The following is a 22,086-nucleotide window of genomic DNA, read 5'->3' on the forward strand; positions in this document are numbered from 1 at the left end:
ATTTTGAAGCGAGGCTTACAACATGAGTTAATAAATCTGTTATTACGGAGCGACGAATCACGCTCCACCCACTTCCGCGCAAATGGATGGGTGGCGGATGTCTGGTGAACGTCTCTTACCAGAGTACATAACCCTAACCATGAAATTCAGAAGTGGCAGTGTGATGGTATGGTCTTGTTTTGGCCTCTACTTTCCCCACAAACCTCTGTTTGTGGCGCTATATAACTCCGAGAGGTATATGAACGTTCTGGACAATGCAATCTTTTCTGCCTTGTGTTGTTTCTATCGAACTGACCACTGTCTGAGTAAGGCAATGCACTTATGTCATAAGGCTGCTGCTGTAACTGCGTGGTTTTGTGGACATCAAAGTTACCACAATTTGTCTGGCTTCCGCAGACCCCTGATCTCGACCCTATTGAACATCTCTCGAATGAATTGGGCGGGTAAAGTCAAGGGACGTCTGCTCCACAGCCGTCCAGGATCTCATTTCATGTCTACATGGTGAGGAATAAATATTTCATGAATATTGACATCTTAATGTTATTTAATTATATTTAAGGTGGTTTCAAAAATCGCAAATAATACGAATTCTTTTAAGTAAGTTATTCTTATCGGTGAATCCCCAAATGCATGTATATATAAATTTGCTCTCTTGGAATTCCAATAAATTTCAGTTTCCTTAGCTTCGAGATTGCTTCCCTCCCTCTCCTTCGACATTCAAAATATAAAATGTAAATATTGCAGAGAATTAAGATGCACAGAGATGAAAAACAGTATTGCACTATGACATTATATAGAACTCATAGGTTACTTGGGCTTATGTAGTGAAGATGGTTTATTTTCAATCATTTTATCAAAAATGGCAAGATTGTACGCAAATTTGATGATACTAGAAATTTAAGTAATGCCTGCATAGGCCAGCCAGTTTTGACTGGAAAGAATTATATTCAAATCCCATCTGGAATGCCAAGAAGCTTTTCAGCTGAGGGTGTGTTAGGGCATTCAGGCCATTTTCCTCATCTCGCAAACTGGCTTGGAGAACACAATATTTAGATCTAAACAGTCTGTGCATGGCAAGGGTCTGATGTACGTTAGATTGCAAATTTTAGTTATTTTCATTCATTAGTATTTTTTAAAGCATAAGCATGCGGTATAATTGGCAGAGATCCAGCTCGGTTTTTTTTTTAGTGCTTTTTAATTGAATTTAACCTTCTGTAAAGGAACTTAAAGCTTCACGAATCTGATCTTGATAGTCTCAGTATATTTTAGTAACTGTAAGTTCACATTGCAAGGATCACAGTACTTCATTCTTACCCTTCATGGTAATTCACACAAACTACAAAAGGTCTTGCGTTCCTAATGTAAATATTGAATATTTATTCAATATAACTAATAGAAGATAATTTTTTATGCTAAATGAAAATAAATTAATAGCTGGACTATAATTCATTCACATTCCACAGTTTGTCAATAGATATGATTCAAACCAATTTCTTGAATTGTTTAAAAATGTCGAAAGGAATGTAATACAAAGCGAAACTTCTTTTCAAAGAACATACTTGGACCCATTTGTCTTGTGACATTTTGGTTTTACCCTCCTGCCATATCACAGAATGGCCCATTACAATGTTTGGATCCCTCTGTCATTTACCAACCGTTAATTTTGATGTCGAGATATTTTTTGAAAAAGGTTTCACATTTCAAGACGCTTAAGTACGAAATTCGGGCGCTTCCATGCTTGTTCTAGAAGCTTGGAATTTTTGAGGTTGGTACTTATTTTATTTATTCAATATAACTAATAAAGGAAAATTTTTAAATGCTAAATGAAAATGAAGAAATTGTTCGAGCAAATAATTTTAAGCAGCAAGCGAATGTTATAGTTCAGCTTTAAACGTACTGTATTTGCCATCGACACGTTTCTTTAAATCGGACAATGATAATTTTACAGGAAAATCATGAAATGCGAATTTCACTGCGCGAGTGATGCATGCCATGCAGCTACTCAAGCGACGGTGATTTTCATTCCTCGTTAACAAATCTAGCAATTGTCTTCATTAAGTAACTCATCTTAATATAAAACAAGTTCCAAACTTGGGTTGTGGAAAATCTGTAAATAATATTAATTTAATAAAGTGGAAAAAAAAATATATATATATATATAGCTTTTACACGTCGTCTTTCTCAGAACAAAACGGGAGTGGAGCGACTGGACAAACGATCGTCTTATAATACAGCAGGCGGGAGAATGAAAGAAAAGGCGAATAGGGAAAGTATGAAAGTGCAAGAAGCTGGAAATAAGGGGAGGGTACATTTTCCCAGGTGCGAAGATAGTGTGAAGCTGTTAGTTTGCAGAAGTGAAAGAGTTGAGTTTGACAGGGGGAAATATGCAGTGAGAAGGGATATGAGCATGTTGCTCAAAGATGCGAAAATGAAGAGTTAGAATGAAAATTGTGAGTGCTGCCCCAGCATGATAGGACAGAGTTGAGAAGAAATGCCATTATTTCTAATACGATTGTGAAGAGGTATGTCGAATGAATTTAATGGACGAAAGAATGAATTACATTTGAATGGTTTTGGTGTTAGATGCTCTGTGAAAGCTTGGAAGTACAAAACTAGTGAAACTTAAAGATATTAGTGGGGATGCGATCAAGCATGTGTACCTTAGGGCCCTTTAATTTGTATATCAGTGATATAAGGAAAGATATAAAGGCAACATATTCAGTTGTTGGATGATGATACAAAATGTGAAGACAGTTTGTGAAGGTGATGTAGATATCCTGCAAGATTACTTAAATAAATTGGCATTGTGGGCAAAGGATAATGACTGTCAATTGAATGTTGCAAAATGTAAGGCTACCACTTTGGGTTGAAAAGATTGCATACTGTGTATCATATTCACGGTACTGGATTGTACCTAACTAACGAGCTAGGGACTTGGAGATAATGAGGGACAAAGAGTTCATGTTTCAGAGGGCATATTGTTAACTAGCTCAAAGGATATGCAATGGAAATTTATAAATATACAGGTAACTCGTTATACGCGGTTTCATTTCAGTACCTATCCTATCCCCTCAGCCATATGGCTGGTGGGGGTGTATATATATATATATATGCTACCATACTAGGGAGATGATTATGAGCAAGGTGGTTTCCCGTTATCTTCCTTGCCGTAGTATATTTTATAACTAGCCGTGTGTTCAGGGGACCGGTTTGCTTGAGGGAGGGAAAAATCTACCACCGTATGAGCCCAGTTAACTCACCTTTAGTCGAAAGAGACCAGATAAAGGTTCCTCACGTCACTGACGGGAATCGAACCCAGGTCTGACTGAGCTACGGAGGCTACCATTTCGGTACATAAGCTGCTTATTGTCAAGATCGTGCAACGTTTCGTATATACGGGCTTTTTTCATTCCGTTATCTGTAAACAGCATCGGTGCTCTTTGAGCAAAATGTCTGGCAAGAGAAAAACAAAAAGACCAACTAAGAGGGTGCCTAGGAAATCCCATCCTTTAGAAGTGAAATTATCAATCGGTTTGATGTGAACGTAGAATTGATATTCAGATCATCACAGGATAGTGATTCTACAGAGTATTACCATTGGTAATAATTTTGATACAATTCGTAACAGCGTTCAATCATCTATGAATCTCAGAGTAAACAAATCTCGATTTCATGCAATTGAGAAAATGGAAATGATACTGGGTATATGGACCAAGCAGCTGAACATGCCTTTATCTGGGGCGATCGTACAAATGAAAGCGAAGAATTTGTATGAACATCTGACGAAAGATGAAAAGCAACCGACACCTTTTTGCTGAAAGTCGTGGGTGGTTCGATCGCCACATTACTAGCGAAGCTGTAGATCACGTTGCCATTGAACAATTTCATGATCTCTTCAGAACAAAAATAGAAGGAAGTTACACCCTAAAGTAGGTGTTTAATTTAAATGAAAATGGCCTGTTTTGGAAGCATATGCCCAGTCGTACCTGCATATCCATCAAAGAGAAGACAGCGCCTGGATTTAAAGCCGCCAAAGACTGCTGCACGTTGATTTTGGGAGGCAATGCTTTCGGCAACTACAAAATAAGACCTCTCAAGGTATATCACTCAAAAAACCCGTTCACAAAGAATTTGAGAGCCCATTGTGAAAATAAGAAAATTTCCTTCAAAATCCTTGGCCACCCATAAAATGTTGCTGATTACAGTGAGTCCGCGCGGTTAGCCTAGTGGCTGTGCGCTTCGCAACCATATGCCAGGGGAAGGAGCGTCCTAGGTTCGATTCCCATCGATGACGTGAGGAGCTTAAGGATCTTCCTCAGCCATAGCTAAGTCAGCCGGTCTTGGGCGTGGACAGCAGGGTTTTCCTCCCGCAAAGCATGCAAACCGGCCCTGTGAATACACACTCTTCGACAGACATAGGATACTATTGGGAATAAGGAGCAACCAACCTATTCCGTGGGATTATCAGTTACGGAAGCTTACGCGGTAAAATGTGTAGGCCTGCGTGAAAGCGTAACATGCGATGATTACAGTGAAAATATTCATGCGTAGTTTCTCTAACCCAACACCACGCTTATCAAGGAACTCTGGCGGCAATTGATATAATTCGCGATGCCTGAAATGAACTATGTGTGGAAGAAACTTTGGCCTGAGGCTGTAAACGATGTTACTAACGCAAAGAAAAATCTATTGCCAAGGTGGCTCATCAGATTGATGAAGATATGGAAGAGGTGATTGAATCGCATCAGAAGGACCTGAGCAATGAAGATCTTTTGGCTTTAGAAAGAAACATCGGTAAGGAGCAGGGGCGGCTCGTGCATAGGCACTGCAGAACTGCAGCATCCGCCAATTTTTCTCGATACATAAATATATTTATATTTACTTGTAATATTTATCATCAACAATCTTATACAATTCTAAAATTGAGTTATATTCTTTTGATTTATTAGTCGACCATAAATATTAAAAGATTACACAATTGTCAACAAGTTTCACCAGCTAATTCTGTCTGGCTTCTTCAGGACAAGAAAGTCGGTACAAAATGATGGGCTAATTCTAAAGTGTCTGTTCTGTTGTTGTTAACATCAACTATATGTTCTTTTTTTTTTTCTTTCGAATTTCTAGGCTTCTTGAAGTTTGGCCTATATAGAAATTCGAAAAAAAGAACTTATAGGAGATGTTAACAACAACAGAACAGATACTTCATGATTAGCCGATCGATTGGAATAACAGCTCCATGCCTTATATAGAAGATTTTAGATGTAGAAACTTCAAATAAGGTGCAGTTGTACTCCGGACTGGAGATAACCTAAACAGAAATCAAGGTATAATACTGAAAGACATCTGGAAAAGCCTAATAAATTCACTTTGCTTACCAGAATATCATTTTGCGAAAAACAAAAGAACACGCTCAACGAACAATGACTGAGCCTCCACGCTCCATGCTTTTGATGTTACGCATCAGTTTTAATTTTGCTTGATTTGACTGTGCTACTGCATTCTTCTTTTTTACTAGTAAACGTTATTGTACGACTTTCTTGTCCTGAAGAAGCCAGACAGAATTGCTGGTGAAACTTGTTGACAATTGCGTAAATCTTTTAATATTTATGGTCGACTAATAAACCAGAAGAATATAACTCAATTTTAATGTTAAGTGACCAAATAATTTAATCTATATAATTCTCTTATTTTTATAAAAATAATAATAATCCATCTTGTAGCACTTGGGAGGGCGAAGGACGCTAGCAGCACTGTATTTAACACAGTGCCATATTGCTACGCGCGCAAGCATATGCACGTCAGTGAGATGCGAGCTATTAGCGTAATGTGGCACTGTCCGTCGCGCAGTTCCACTGTTGTTTGTATATGTAGTTTGCGCCATAGTAGTGTTTATCGTGTTTACTCCGTCTCTTTAAATATTTGGACATTACAATTAAAGACATAACATTTGTTATAGTTTTTATTTTAGAACATTATTGGGGTTATGATACTGGATTTTATTTTAGTCATTTGAATTATACCAAACTGTATACTTTTATCGATAACAAACAATATTTTTTCATGAAAAAAAAACAAGAATATATTTTATTTTTAAGTAATTTTGAATTATACCTAACTGTATAATTTTATCGATAATAAACAATATTTTTACCATCATTTTGACATTTTATCCAAACACGTATACACTGTACTTACAGTGTGTATGTATATTTCGAAAGGTTGCAGCAGCCCCACGAGCCGCCACTGGTAAGGAGTCTGAGCCTGTGAAAACTCAACGAAGATAATGTGCCAAGCTTTTAAAGGTGATAGACAGTACCATGACTCTCTTCGAAGAACTTGACTCTGATCATATGAGCAGTTCTAAAGTGGAAACCTGACTTGCAGTTAAAAACTACAAGTCAGGTTTCCACTGAGATATTCTTGAAAAGACCTTCTACGAGCCTTCAACTTCAGCATGCCAACTAAAGAAGTGGTTATAATGCATTAATCTTGAAAATAAAGGACTATTTTTTTTTTCATACGTACTAGATAGTTTATTTACTTCTCTTCTTGCCTTAATATTTATGCAAAATAGGTGCATTTTTAATTAAATTAATCCTAAAAGATCAGAATCTTGCTCGTTTGGGAACCAAACCTCAGTAATCCCATGTTATAAGCTTCCCATTTTATACGCGGCGATTGTTGAGACCCCCCCCCCCCGCGTATAACGGGAGTTAACTGTATGACAAATAAAGAACGAGGGGTCATCCATAGAAATTGCATAAGAGTGTGCGATCTAGATTTCTTGCTTGGAGAGTGGTGAACGAGTGGAATGAATTGCCAGAATTAGTTGCAAGTTCCCCGACAGTAAATGAATTTAAGGAACGATATGATAGGTTGTGTGTGTGCTTGCGCGCGCCTCCCATGATGTCTGTGGAACTCCAACATACCGTATGATAATACAGTCTTCGCTTACAACATACCATCTTACTGTTTTCGAGATATTTTAATAGTACTGGTTAGTGTTTGAAACTGTTGGTTGCTGTGCATCGGACTTCTGCCATAAGGCAAAAGGGCAGATCTCTGATCGTGATGCCCTTAAAAACAAGGGTTTCTTTTTGAGCACGGACAGTTGGGCTAGGACTCAACTTGTGATGGATATAGTAGATTTTTGGGGTCTCACGAGTGCAGAATTGGTTTGTGCTTAATAAAAAAATAAAAATAAATCTTGCACATCCCATTATTAACCACTTAATATATTCAGTATTAAGGATATGTCTACTACATAACTAAATATGATGACTTCGTTTGATATATGAAGTCTTGCGTAAACGGCGTTCCCATCGTCCTTGACATCACTCGGAATTTAATTTAGAGTAGCAGTAGCTTAATAGGGTACACCGTCAACCTCCCTCCCCACACACACACACATCTGTGTATTAAACGATTTTGCTACTAGTTTAACTCCTTTATTTATTATTATTAAATTACAGATTTATGTTATAATAAGAAAATTAGGTAAGGATGAAAGACTACGATTAAACATGACTCGAAATCAGAAAATGTCGATCATGACAACTTAGATATCGGACTCCACCATCCCGCCAAGCAAGTTATACCTGCAACATAAGACGGAAGCTACTGGATTTATCTTACATGCACCACGTTCTGGAAGACTCGTAACAGTATCCACTAAGTAGAGTAAAGCTCTCATATCTGAGTTTTTTTACTCAGAGTCCCGCAAAAATCAACCCTTCGCGCTTCTCTAGAACAGTATAATAGTCAAATATCAGTGGATTACGGATGTTACATCCCACGATTAGTGCATGAGTTAGCTTGAGGGTGATTAAAGTCCGGCGAAGTTTTGCTCAGTGAAAATTGAATTTACTCCAAACTCATCTGGTCAGATGAAGCCACCAGCAAATAGGCATAACTCTTTCTATTGGCAGAACATTAATCTTCATGACTATTGAAAAGAAATCAGACATTAATGTGTGGGGAGCTTTATGTCTGGTATCACTGGACCACAATTTAACAGGAACGTCTTATCCGGGAACGTTGAGAACATTTGTGCCAAATGTTACTGTATTTCAGATTTTTATTTTTCATCTTGCATTAATAAATACATTAAAGCGACTTTTGCCTCACCATGCATATCGCTTCCACATCCTATGGGCACAGAATTAGGGGAAGGCAAACTGAATTTGACCAACAACTAATGTAGAAAAAAAAAGCGTCAAAGTTCACTTCCATATGCAAGTGGCGACCGGTGAAAAATTTTAAGTGGGGTGCATATACAATATAAGAAAAATAATTCATTTATTCCAATCAGTAAAGAATTTATTAATAAGGAAATTTACATATTGAAAAAATCAGCTTTATTAAAAAATATTATTTAAAAAAAATAAAATCCATTGTTTTTGTCTTGACAACACATTTAAATAAAAATATTTCACCCTAACACGAACACACACCAAAAATAAAAGTTTCGTATCTCCCAGAAATAACGCGCGCAAGCATACAACTTATAGCGACACTGCTCATTGAGCAGTGTCGGATTCACTTGTTACTTGCAGTGACAAGTGCAAACGAATATCAGCGAGTCTCGCCGAAACTTACCGAACGCGTTAGATCGCAGTGTATTTGTTTCGTGTAAGGATAATTAAGAAAATATAATTCTTTTCATATTTTCAACAGTGACACTCGTCATAATTCAGCCTTGTATCTATAATAAATAAATAATTATATGTTATTTTAATAGAATAAAATAAGATTTACCAAAAATATTTCATCCTCACCACGAACATACTAATAATAAGTTTCGTATCTCCCAGAAATAACGCCCTCAAGCATACAATTTATCTGTAGCGACACTAATCGCAGTGCATTTGTTTCGTAATCCAAAGCATTAATCGAACAATTCCAATTATTAACTGTTCAATCAATGCCGAAACATAGGCTGTAACATTTAACATGTTGTATTGCATTTATATAATGTTGTAAACATTGTTATTATTTATAAACACAAACAAAATTTATTATTTTCGTTTTTTCCTTCGGGTGCTGCAGTGTCGCAGTGCTTCTGTACAAGCCACCACTGTCCATATGAGATTGGCTAACTCGCATTTAGGGATTTATAGTCAAAGCGTGCTTCGCACACACCCGGAAAATTTATGAAGAAAATTTTTTGAGAAGCTAGTTATTTGTAAAGTACATATCAAAACATTCAACAATGTAACTGTAAAATGCTTTGAATGTTTTATACGAGGGATCGGCGTGCATTTGTTCGTCCACAAGACAGGCACGTGGTACGGATGGGCAACGCAAGTATGGGAATTTCGTAAGGGTCTTAGCCGCTACAGTAGCCATGTAAGTCCCTAGGTTGAAAATGGCAAAATTTAAACGGGCGAAGACAACATCGGTGGAAGTGGTCAAGTTCCTCAGAAGAACAAAACGTCAGTGAAAGCTGTATAATAAGGATTCCCTCAGGGCTATGAGACAAAATTTGTTAGTTATATGCGCATCCTTCGAAGCACATGGAAACCTATCACGTATGATTTCAAGAGCACCATGGCCATATATAATTAAAGGAAAAGTGAAACACAGATCAGGTTATAACCCCTGTAACTTCATATCTAGGAGAATGCTAGAATTGCCTTCAGAAGTAAAAGTCACAAGAATGACGAAATTGGCGTACCGTTCAGGGCCTCCAATATCTGATGTTGCTGTCGCTTTGAAAATGAGAAACTAGACTATGCATAGCAACATGGGATGTAAAAAGTTTATTTCAAAAAGGCAAACTACAAAAGATCAAAACAAGAAATGAGCATCAGTATCCTTGGAATGAGAGGTAAGGCAGACAAGATCTGGAGAGATAAAGACATATACCTACACTTTAGATCACTCAAGTGGAAACAAGCATGAAAATGCATTTTGATGGAGAGTTAAACGTCAAAATTTTCAAATGGCTTATAGCCCATCACAGAATATGATAAGCCAAACGCAACACCTATCAATTTATGCCTATATATATATATATATATACACACACACACACACACACACACACAACACACACAGAAAATGCATTTTAATTACATTTCTATTACAGAGTGAGACCACCCTTGGCCTGAATAACAGCAACTATCTTCTTTCGGGGCATGCTTTCAACCAATTTCTGATACTTCGCAACAGGAATATTCCAACATTCCTCGTGCAAAGCTACTCCCCATTGCTGATGACGGCCGCTATGATGTGGAGCGAATTCTGCGTTTTCTAATTTCGTCCCGAAGATGTTCGACGGGGTTGAGGTCTGGACTCCGAGCCGGCCAGTTCAACACCCAACTACCATCCTACGTTGGTAGTCTGTCAGTTCTGCTGAACGTGGCATCTTGACATCGAGTATAGTGCAAAACATGCAACACATCGCACCTTTTATTACCAGACTTATGCACCCTGAATATCTGCATGTGGGAGGGATCCCAAAATTGCATGGCATAGAAGGTGTCCAAATTTTTGTCAAGATACTGTGTGTATATATACACTGGTGTCCAAAAATATTTTACACAAAAAACGTGTTATAAATTTAATAGAAACTGCAATATAATTTTAGCAAAAGTTACAGATTTCTTATGAAATCTGTAATAGTTAAGGAATTAATGTACAGTGCTTACAGAAAACTATGCGGAGAGAAACATTTCAGTATGGGATATATCCACAAGGACATATTTCATACTGAAATGTTTGTTTTCTGGAGGGGAATTTCGAGCAGCAATGCGTCTCCCGGTTGCTTCCCAAACCTGTTCTATGGGATTGAGATCTGAGGAGCGTGCTGGCCGCTCGATTTGATTGATATCCTCGGTGTCCAGAAGTATCTACTGCTCGTGTACGATGTGGTGCGGCATTGTCATCCATAAAAATGAATTCTTCGCCTACAGCACCACGGAACAATCGAACGTGACGCTGAAGAACTTCGTTGCAATATCGTTCACTAGTCATAATCCCTTTTTCCAGCACTTGTAGCTTGGTGCATCCATTGAGCATAATGCCTCCCAGCACCGCCCTATCTATCCCTTTCAAGAACATTCTTGCCATATATAGTGAACGGTACCACTTTCATGCCATATCAAGTGTCGTCTAGAATCGGAGGAAAGACTAAACGACTCATCTGTAAAGCGTACATTAGCCCATTGATGTCTTGTCCAAATTTTATAGTTAGAACACCAATGAAGACGTGCTCTACGATGAGCTGTAGATTAAGGACCAGACTACAGGCCTTCAGGTGTATATGCCTACTTGTGGCAATGTCTTGCCACGATTTATCGAGATATCTGCTTACCTGTGGTTAAATGGAGCCCACTTGCAATCTGACCTTCGGTGCGTCCATCACGCTTTGCTGTTATAACCAAAAATCTGTCTTCATGCTCCACGGTAGAGCGAGGGCGACCTCTTAGCAAAAGTATGGAACACATTGCATTAGTTTGAAACGCTTGGATACCCAGAGGGTTTCCAAACTCTGGCAATATCAGTAATTCTGCGGTCTTCTTTGAGCTTTCCAATAATTCTCTGCGTTAAATGATCTAGTGATGGGCTTGAGACATTACAAGGTATCCAAGTTTGGCACTTTATTCCTTAACAAAAAATTTCCTTCAAACACAATTCACTTAGCTCAGCCTTTTATCTTGTTGAGTGCTACCAAGTGACCCGTTTCTGCGCGATTCGAAAATTTTAATGTGTGTACCCGCTTTCTACTCGAAATGGTCAGTTATACAAATTGCCAGAAGCTGATTCGTTTGAATTTCCAGTTCTAATATTCAGAAATGGTGTTCGTCCTTAGGTTTTGGACACCAGTATGTATGTACGTATACATATAGGAAGCCTTAAAACAAGTAAAAACATGAGTTTTTAATGGGCGACACGAATGCCAAAGCTGGCAGTGTAAGATGTGAAATTTTGAACTAGGAGAAAGAAATGACGGAGGTGAAAGGCATTGGCTTTTGTAAGGAAGATGACTCGATAATTATTAATACAGTCACACTCGGTTATAACGAGCACCAGGGGACCAACAAAAGTTCCTGGTTACAACCATTACTCGCTATGCCAGCGATGAGGTTCAGTCTACCTCTTATTTTTTTTTTTTTTTTTTAATTCTCAGTAACTCAATAAAAGATTTTTAAAAAAAAGTATTAGAGAGAGAAATATAAAATTGCATACCTAGATTATTTGTATGAATATGCTTTTATAATGTACAATGCGCTTAAAGGCCGTTTATTTCTCCGTAATAATAAATTCTAATTAATAATAAACACAATTTCAGTTAATCTTTTTTAAAAATTGACATAATATTGTTATGTCGGTTTTTAAATCGATCCAGCCAACCATTGTTACATCCAAAATCGTCGCGTCTAAATTGTTAAGCAAATTTTTCCGCTTGAGCTTTCAAGATCGGACCGCCTAGCGAGAATTCGGCACTTTTTTGTGTAGTGAACCATTGAAGCAGTGCTTCATTGACATTTGTAAGTTCGCACTTTCTAAATGTTTTTGTTTCGGTTATATTGTTTTCCAAGGCCGGTATAACCATCTTTATTCTTCCGTAATGTCGATACTGCTGAAGAGGACAAACAAAACCCTTTACACATTTGAACAGTTTTCGAAAAATGTTCGAGTCTTAACTCACGAATAATTTCGACTTGTTTTTTTTTTTTTTTTTCTTTCGCTAAACGACAGACACTTTCTTTTAGTAGGCACGTTTCCGGTGGAAAGGTTCTTTTTAACTGATTTTAAGTCCTGGCAGTGTTTGGATAAGTAATGAGGAGGAGGACCGGTTCTTGATCACTGGAGTGGTTATGGTTTCCACGAAGATGATTATGCTATAATCCGGCCCGTGATTCGATGCAAATCATAAGAGCTAAGTCGGTCCTTTCATTTTTGTCAATTCCGAAAACTACCATAGTAATTAAGAATGTTTGCACAGTTACCAAAATTTGTACGGTATATCGATGTGGTTCGCTTTTTATACAGGTGAGTAATTGCATGAGAATATGCGTAAATTGAAATCACTGTGCTCTTTTGCTCATCAACCGTAATCTCGTTATTACAAAGTTCAACTGTACTTGGTTCTAACATCATCCACGATGACTACTATACATCAAACAAGTTTAGAAACTCACTGAATTACAATCAAAATACTGTGATTCAGATCATAACCATTATTAGACAAAATAAAAATGAAGTTAACAAAAAGTAGGCTTTAAATAAATATGCTGAAAAACAGACAATTACTTTAAGAATTATTTATTTCTGAATACGGGGAATCGGAAAATGAGGACAGTGAAGAAGACGTAATAATGAAAACTTCGAATGATTTCATGGAAATAACACTCAAAATATCAACAGACCTAATATGTCTAGATAAAATGGAGTTAGTTTTAAAAGGAAAGAGAAAGGTAAAGATCAAAATAAATATAGGAAATTAAATAACTCAGAAATGTTTCAGGAGTCAAAAAAAATATGGTTGAATGGCAAGTATCAAGCTATTGAAGACCTAGACACTCGCCATGATTTTACAAAATACAAGATAAAATATCTTACAAGAAAAGGAACAAACAACAAATATATATATAAAAAACGATGTGTGTTAAGTCAGATATCTTTGAACGTTGCGAGACATATTCGCACAATAAAGAAGTTTTAAAAATTAATGATAATGAAATAGATGGCCCTACTGAAGTAAGGGCTCTGAAAAAATAAATAAAATAAAGCAGCACAGGTAGAAAGTTAGTTAAATCTATGATTATCTCCCGTGTGTTTATGTATCTTGCCTAGAACTATGGAAAAATCTATCATCCCAATAGCAAAAAAGCCGAATCTACTAAGTTGTGCTGAGAACAATTAGCTTAATGAGCAATACTTTGAAATTATTCCTTAGATTAATATCGGCTAGATGGTGAAACCGAATAAATAAAATAATACCCGAAGACCAATATGGATTCGAAAGTAGAAAAATCACAGTTGATATGCGAAAGATCAATTGCTGTATAAAACTGGTTTACCTCTGCTTCGTAGATTTTGAAGGAGACAAAAAAAGCATTTGGCATTGTCTGTTATAGTGTAAACTTAGGGGAATGTTAGAAACAATAGTCCGAACTCAAAAGATTTAAAGACAATAAAGAACATACTAGAATTAACAATATTCTATAAAAAATGAACAATACGCTTTCACAATGGATAGATATAAAAAGACGGGTACGACAGGGATGTGTATTATCACCATTGCTGTTTGGAATCTTCTCGTGTCGCAAGTGTCATGCAAGAAATCAAAACACAAACATTTCCACTGTTGGAAGAACAGCTTACGATGTAATGGCAATACAGTACTAATCACCGAGAATGAAGAGCATCTACAAAAACCAACAGAGTTGTGATAAATTTGGTAAAGCGATGGATAGAAACTTAAACGTACAAGACCATTCTGTAGAACAAGAAAACGATTCATATAGCTGGGGAGTTTAACCACGGATGATGGAAAATGTGAAGAAGAAATTAAAAAATATATAGAAATAAGCCTAAACAGCTTTTCTTAATATTAAATACAAACGAAGAAAAAGTATAAATATACATCTGCTGATTTGCGATCATTGTTATGCACCTCAGAAACACTGACTATCAGAAAAGAAATGGAGGGGGAGATTGATGGCTCTCGAGAATTAGCTGTTACTGCGAGAAGAATGGTGCGAATTAGATAGAAAAGGTAAAGAGGTTACAAACAAGTACTCGAAAAAGCAAACCAAAAAAAGGACAGAAGAGAAAAATAAAATTCTTTTAATATATTTTGTACAGACCTTTTTTCAAATCGAGAATAGGAGGACACGTTAAACGTTAAACACAGTAAACCACGTCCGCCTCTTCCAGATTTGTCTTAAAAAAATGGTTAAGTCTCAATTTAATATCGATTGAAATTAATTTACTCACATAATTAAGACAAAACTATTTTTTTCTGTCATTGGGATAAAAAAAATATCTCGGAAACGAAGGATTGAACTGATTTATAAATAAAACTGTTCTTTTTTCCTGTATAACGTAATTTTTTTCCCTACAGATTTAACGATTGCTTTATAATGTACCTAACCATAGTATATCCACTCAATCTGCACTGTAACCTTTAGTTGAAAAGCCCTTAGAAAGATTCTTTGCTTCTTAAGCTGGATTAGAACCCAGACCGTTTCAGCAAAAGACCATCGTCGTTACGAACAGTCAATCATGTAAATTTACTACCGCATGAAGATCAGCGGTTTGCACACGTTCAGCCAGGCGGCTAGTATATTTGTTAATTACTCGTATTCGCTGGCTGCTGATGAGGTAAAAAAAAAACTCGACCGCTGTTATGAGATCGGGTAAGTTTTAAGTTGAAAAGCCCTTGCAAAGGTTTTTCTTACTTTCCGCTCGAAAGTCTCTTTTTAGGATGAAAACAATGAATACACCGAAAGAAGAGAATGATAGCCTAATATACACGTTCTACCAATAACTGTCCGGACACCCCTGTTATTTGAATTTATGGAACATTCCAGGTTTGTTAATAACATAAAACCAGTGTTCAAATAGTAGGAAGCAGTATTTCATCGTAGCAGTTGAATACTGCTACGATGAAATAAGGCTGCCCACTTTCACCGTACTTATTCAGCATATACCTAGAGGAAATATGCAAAGAAATCTCCAACGAACCAGGGATAAATATAAATGGAAGAAACGTCAAATACACAGATGATATAGTAATCCTGGCAGTATCCAAGCTACGATTAGAAAAAACAGTCCATTTTTAAATGAAGCATGTAAAAACTTTGGAATGAGGATCAACAGCAGTAAGACCAAAATAATGAAAATAGGAAGATAAGTTGAAAACATCTCAATAACCGTGGAGAGCTTAACCCTAAAATAAGTAAAATCCTTTGTCTAAAGAAGCACCATTACACACAATTTAGACAGCACTGAAACAGTAAAACACAGAATTAACATTGGATGGTCGAACATGAATAAATTAAACAAAATGTGGAACAATAGCATACTTTCCAAACATCTTAAAATCAAACTGTTTAAAGCCATGATCACTCCCTACAGCAACATATGGAAGTGAGTCATGGCGACTCACTAAGAAGGAACTACTCAAAATAAGTGTATTCGAGGGGAAGTGCCTAAGAAAAATAAACAAAACACACTGGCTAAACATTAAACCGCAGAACAAGTAAAGCAGGATCTAAACTACCAGGCCAACCTCAGAGACATTATTCTTCAGCAACAACTACGATGGTTCGGCCATGTCCAGAGAATGCCTCCTCACAGATTTCCAAACATTGTGCTAAATGGAAGAACAGGAAAACAGCGTCCAACCGAAAGACCGAGGAAATGTTGACTCAGATCCTTAAAAGAAAGGGTCGAATTCCCCAACTTCATTATTCGTGATGAGTAGAACCATTTGGAGACAGAATTATACAAAGGGGGACTCAACCCGTCACCAGACGGAGGTGAAGAAGTTGAATACGGGTTGTACGGCAACACGACGTGAACTCAGTGACTTCGAGAGAGGTGTTATCGTGGGGTGTCACATTGGTGGCATGTCCATACGTGCCATTGCCGCTCAACTGGAGCATCCAAAATTAGCGGTTGGCGATGTGGTGAAAAAATTGAGACGGTCTGGCATCACTAGTGCAGGAAAACACTAAGGGCGACCGCCGAAATTGAGTTACAGGAAGGTGTTAAAACGGGTGGCACGCAAAATCCGGCTAAAAATCGGCACGGGCCATCCGTGATTAGTTCCAGATCGTCAGTAACATCATGGTGGGCACTAATACTCTATGAAAAGAACTCCATTTACAGAGTTTCTACGGAACAGCAGTGGCACAGAAGCCGAACATCACAACAACAAACAAGGCAGCTCGTCTGGCCTGGTGCAAAGAATCTGTGAACTGAACAAATGACGAGTGGAAAACGGTACTCTAGAGCGATGAAATCATCGCTCATAGTCTGATTGTAGGGTGTGGAGGCAGCCTGGTGAAAGCTAATTACCGCAGTGTGTTATACCGACAGTTAAGTCTGGTGGTGGAGGAGTAATGGAGGGGGTCACTGGTCGTTGTCTATGATTCCATGAAGCTCAGTACCTTGATATTCTGGATAATCAGGTGCTACCTACACTGTGGAGTTTTTATGGAACGGACCCGTGTTATTATCAAAACGACAATTCCCCTGCCACAAAGCTGCAGCTGTTATGGAATTGTATGAAGAGATGTGTGTTAAACGACTGCCCTGGCCTGCGCAGAGACCTAACCTCAACCCCATCCAATACCTGCGGGACGAATTGGAGCGGCGATTGAGGTCCATTGTAAATTGCTAGTGTCAATTATTAGTAGATAGTGTATAGTCAAATAAGTAAGTGAATGATAGTCTAATAGAATACAGTATGGAAGACTGCTGCATGAATTGGAGAATATGGGTTTGTAATAAAATATTAGTGTGGATAAGAAGATGGCTGACTGGCATATCAAAAAATTGCTATACGGGGATGTTAGTCTGCAAGATTTTAAGATAAATAGTGAGTGGTACTACAAGGATCAGTCCTTGGTCCACTGTTATTCAATGTGTGCATTAATGATATTGGGAAGGATTTCGCAGGTGACATACAACCATTTGCTGATGACACAGAGATAGTAGGCAATCAGGAATACTGCTGATATGCAGTACTTGCAGAATGATTGCAATAGGCTGGAATTGTGAGCATGGTAAAATGGATGTAAGTAAATACAAAATCATGCACTTTGGCGCGATTAGATATGCAATATCGTATTATATTGGTGAGATTATGCTAGAAGAAATTGATGAGGCTAGGGTTCTTGGAATGTTAGTAGATAGCAAGTTGAAGTTCAGGGACCATGTAGCAAAGATTACAAATACAAAAGATAACTGCAATATGCTGAAACCAACTTTCGCATGTAAAGATAAGGATGTCATTTTGCCTGTTTACAAGTATTTGATAAGACCTCACTTGGTCTATTGTGCGCAGGTCTGGTCTCCGTTGTAATTCTGATGCAGTGGCGGCTCGTGGCTTGAAATCGTGGGGGGTGCTGATGTAACTTTCGAAATATACATACACACTGTAAGTACAGTGTATACGTATTTGGATAAAATATCAAAATTATGGTAAAATTAAAAAAAAAATTAAACATGAAAAAATATTTATTATCGATAAAATTATACAGTTTAGTATAATTTTATCGATACTATTTACAATTTTTGGACATTACAATTAAATCATTTAATTGTAATGTCCAAACATTTAAAGAGACTGAGTAAACACGATAAGCACTATGAACCCTCTACTATAGTTCGCCCACCGATTAGAGATCCTTGACACTTCTGCGCATCTCAGAAAAAGGAGAATCCATTCCGATAATAGGGTAATCAGTCCGTATTGTGAGATGAGTTGTTTATTATTACCGGTCGGAAAATTAACTTCTCTTTTATGATTATTGTAGTTAACTATGTTGCTTGTATAAGAGTTGGAACATTTTACCTATAAAGCACGTGATTTCGCCTGTTGGCGACCAATTCGGACGTCCTTCATTTCTTTCTCCCCTTCAGCATGAATCGACTATTCTTGGAAGGACGCGAAGCAGGGACCTACAAACGGTAGGCGAACTATACTAGCGCAAACTGCATATAAACAACAGTAGAACTGCGCGGTGGACAGTGCCGCATTACGCTAATAGCTCGCATTTCACTATGACGTGCATATGCTTGCGCGCTTAGCAATACGACACTGTGGTAAACAGCGCTGCTTGCGTCCTTCCCCCTCCTAAGTGCTACAAGCTGGATTTTTATTATTTTTTATACAAAATAAGAGAATTGTATAGGATTGTTGATGATAAAATTAAATATTACAAGCAAATATAAATAAATTTATATATCGAGAAAAATTGGGGGTGCTGCAGTTCCGCAGTGCCTATGCACGAACCGTCCCTGGTGGAGAGAGAGAGAGTGAGTGAAAAGGAGAGTGTTAAAAATGATATCAGGATTGTGGAATACTGATTATGAAGGCTGATTTAGAATTTGTAGTGTGCAGACACTAGCAAACAGGAGAATGAGGGATGATATGATTGAGACTTAGAAACTGCTGAAAGGATCATGCAGGATTTCATTTGATGGAATTTTTTGGAATTTCATGGAAGGTGGGGAAAGGACAAGAGTTCATTCTTGGAAGCTGACGATGAATGCCTCTAAGAAGGGGATGAGGGCTAGATTTTTCTACCAGAGGGTGGTGCGTGGTTGGAATGGATTGCCATTGGATGGTGTGTGTGCAAGCAATGTGAATGAATTCAAGCATAAGTATAATAGTGTGGAAGTCAGGGACTCCTTCGATGAGTCCCTGACTTCCTGGAGGTCTCTCTCTTAATAATTAAAATATCGTTTGTAGAAAATATCCTTCACCTAGTATTGTGCAATAATTACGCATTCCCAAGCCATCGGCCGAAAATATGCTGAAGAAATTAAAGCCTACAGCTGATACTAAGCCAATAAGTGACCAAGCAGGTCTAAAATATTGATTGACAGGAGATGACTTTCTCTTTTGGAAAAGTTAATTTATCTCACCATCATACCGAAGAGAATCTGCGTAAAGCAGTCCGTAGGTGTTGCAACACAAGCGGGGCTATATGCCATAAATTTTCATGGAGCATGACATGACAGCTTATGTTTAAAACGAATATACATCTGCAATGGGCCAATGCACATGTTGCCTGCCATGCGTGAAAATCAACGCTGCCCAATTGGACTGACTATGAAAATTCATTACCTTACTTGAGGTTGAAAAGTAACCCTTAAATTATTTCGCCGAATTAACTATAAAGTTTCAGTATTTTCTTGTTCGTAAATTAGTGATTCCAGAATAACTGCGGAATAATATGAATAACAGAGAAGGAGAGTTAAAATATTAAGGCTACGAAAATCAGATTCGTGCGATTCGAATTATCCTCTCCTACTTTTATGAGATGATATAGCAAGAATATAACATGTAAAATGGAATAGTAATTTTTTTTTTTTTTTTTTTGTTGTGCTACTATTAAATGGCACGAGTGTAGCTCACCTTCAGAATACTTCTCTTCTGCTGTCTCTTTACATCTCCCTACACACCTGCGAACATCGCTGTCCTAGTTTGTAAATGATTTTCTTAATGACCTTCCACGTTCTGCTACCACATTGATCTCGATTATCAGTTCAACATAAGATCCTAATTAGAATGAGAAGTTCGAGAAGACGTATTGAGAAAAAATTGGTGGATTTTTGAAACACCAATTTTTATTATTATACATATAATCTTTTTTTTTTTTTAGTTTTCAAAAAAGTGTCATTTCCTTTCCCCGTTAAGATTTGTATGCATCTTATTATTCCTTTATATTCAGATTTTCTGTTATAAGCAAAGTAGTTTCTCTATTCATGTTTCACATGAAAACCAATGTGCTCTACACATCTTGACATATCCTTATGAAAGTGGAAGAATGCATGCAGCATCTTATAGATGGAGAATTATGTGGAAAATGCTAGGAAGATATCACGTCTGCTTTGGACAGTATTATAAGTCATTTATAAATACATTTATAAATTATAAATGTATTAAGTATAACAAAAGACACAGACCTATTTGGAAGCAAATATCTTGTATTTCCCACACGGTGAGTCTGCATTGTCGAGTACTGGAAAGATAAAGCCGACAATGAACGAGTAATCCGTTCAAGTATCCCATGCATGTGGAATAAGAGAAGCATTTATGTTTGAATAGGTTATGTTATGCCATATTAATTGCGCTACTGGTACATGGTGCAACATGATACACGTACTAGACTTTAAAATATACTTCGTATATGCCTTTTAGAAATATACAAATATTCTGAGCTTTCTATTAGCTAGTTTTTGGGGGTTTACCGCTGTTATACATAGTAACAGTGGGGGGGGGGGGTGAAAGAATAATTGGTGAAAACTCATCTGTTAATTAAATAAAAAATATTTTGGGGACTTATAGAAAAGACCACTGCCTCCTTGGCGCAAACAAAATGACGCTACCTGTTCTTTGGTGACCTACGAATCTTGCTGTCCATAACTTGATTACATCCCGTGAGAAACCTACTGAAATAAACGAAATGAAATAAGACTGATTACAGGTCCATTCTGTAAAATGTTCACCTGACTGCTGTAAATCACAAATTACCTGTCCTTCTCTTTGTACTGTTATTGCGGTGAGAAATCTACCGGCTTTATTTTGGCATGATTTCTACGTTCCTAGATTCAGTTCTGACCTTCAAGTCTTGAACGGTGCTCCAGTAATTAGTGTAGGTTGAGAGCAGCTCGGAGCGGAGGGTATTAAACTCTTTTCGTGTGACAGGACCTGTAATTGTTGTGTGCCTCTTGGCCCCGGAAGAGAACTGATGGCTAGGGAGATAAAAGGGGGGAGAATATGCAAATAAAAAAAAAATGATAAAAATAAAGCGAAACGCTCTCACGCAGCTTTGACACATAGCCGCGTGAGTGCTCAGGGAGGAAATTATAAATGTCAAGAGCTTTTCATAGTGAATGGCATTCACTGATAATGCCGCTAATTACATTTGCCGCATTTGTCGTTATTTCTACCGATCTGACCACTATGCAAATAGTGATGTATAAGGATCATAAATACAATGTTAATCGTCATTCTCTGTGATAGGTAGAAAGAGGCTGCCAGAGAGAAATAGAGTCTTGAATGTAAAAAAAAAAAGTGGATATTAATGCTTTCTTTATTGGCTCCTTCTGCTAAGAGTGAAATAAAAATCCTCCAGATAATAAATCCCGATATGGCGAAACTGTTGTATGGTTATACTGTTCATTATGCGTAGGTTTAGTTGCTGAAATTAAGATGGAATTGAGTCGCCATATTTTTCTACAATAGTTCATTGCACCATTTAGCTGGAGTTAATTATGTCGCAATTACCTCGATTTTCAGCATGTTTTTGCAGTTATTTCTATACATTTCATCGAACTGTGTATGACTTCTTAGGAAATGAGTAAAAAGATTTCAGTGCGTTTTCGTAACAA

General features: G+C 37.4%; 1 protein-coding gene across 6 annotated transcripts in view; it reads left to right on the forward strand.

Annotated features, from left to right (window-relative positions):
* The window catches only part of LOC150101130 (thialysine N-epsilon-acetyltransferase-like), a 214,571-nt gene that overhangs the window by 137,946 nt on the left and 54,539 nt on the right, over nucleotides 1-22,086 (forward strand). Inside the window, exon 6 of one of the 6 annotated variants that reach the window (XM_090401090.1) lies at nucleotides 6,219-6,491. The exons of the other annotated variants lie outside the window; for them this stretch is intronic. Within the exon in view, the coding sequence (XP_090257216.1) occupies nucleotides 6,219-6,250 (32 nt within the window). The 3' untranslated portion in view covers nucleotides 6,251-6,491. Of the gene's footprint in view, nucleotides 1-6,218; nucleotides 6,492-22,086 lie in introns of those variants that run through there. 6 annotated transcript variants of the gene reach the window in all.

The sequence above is a fragment of the Typopeltis vanoorti genome, chromosome 12 (genome assembly GCF_054136105.1).
Source record: "Typopeltis vanoorti isolate ZY-2024b chromosome 12, IOZ_Tvanoo_1.0, whole genome shotgun sequence".
NCBI lineage: Eukaryota > Metazoa > Arthropoda > Arachnida > Uropygi > Thelyphonidae > Typopeltis > Typopeltis vanoorti.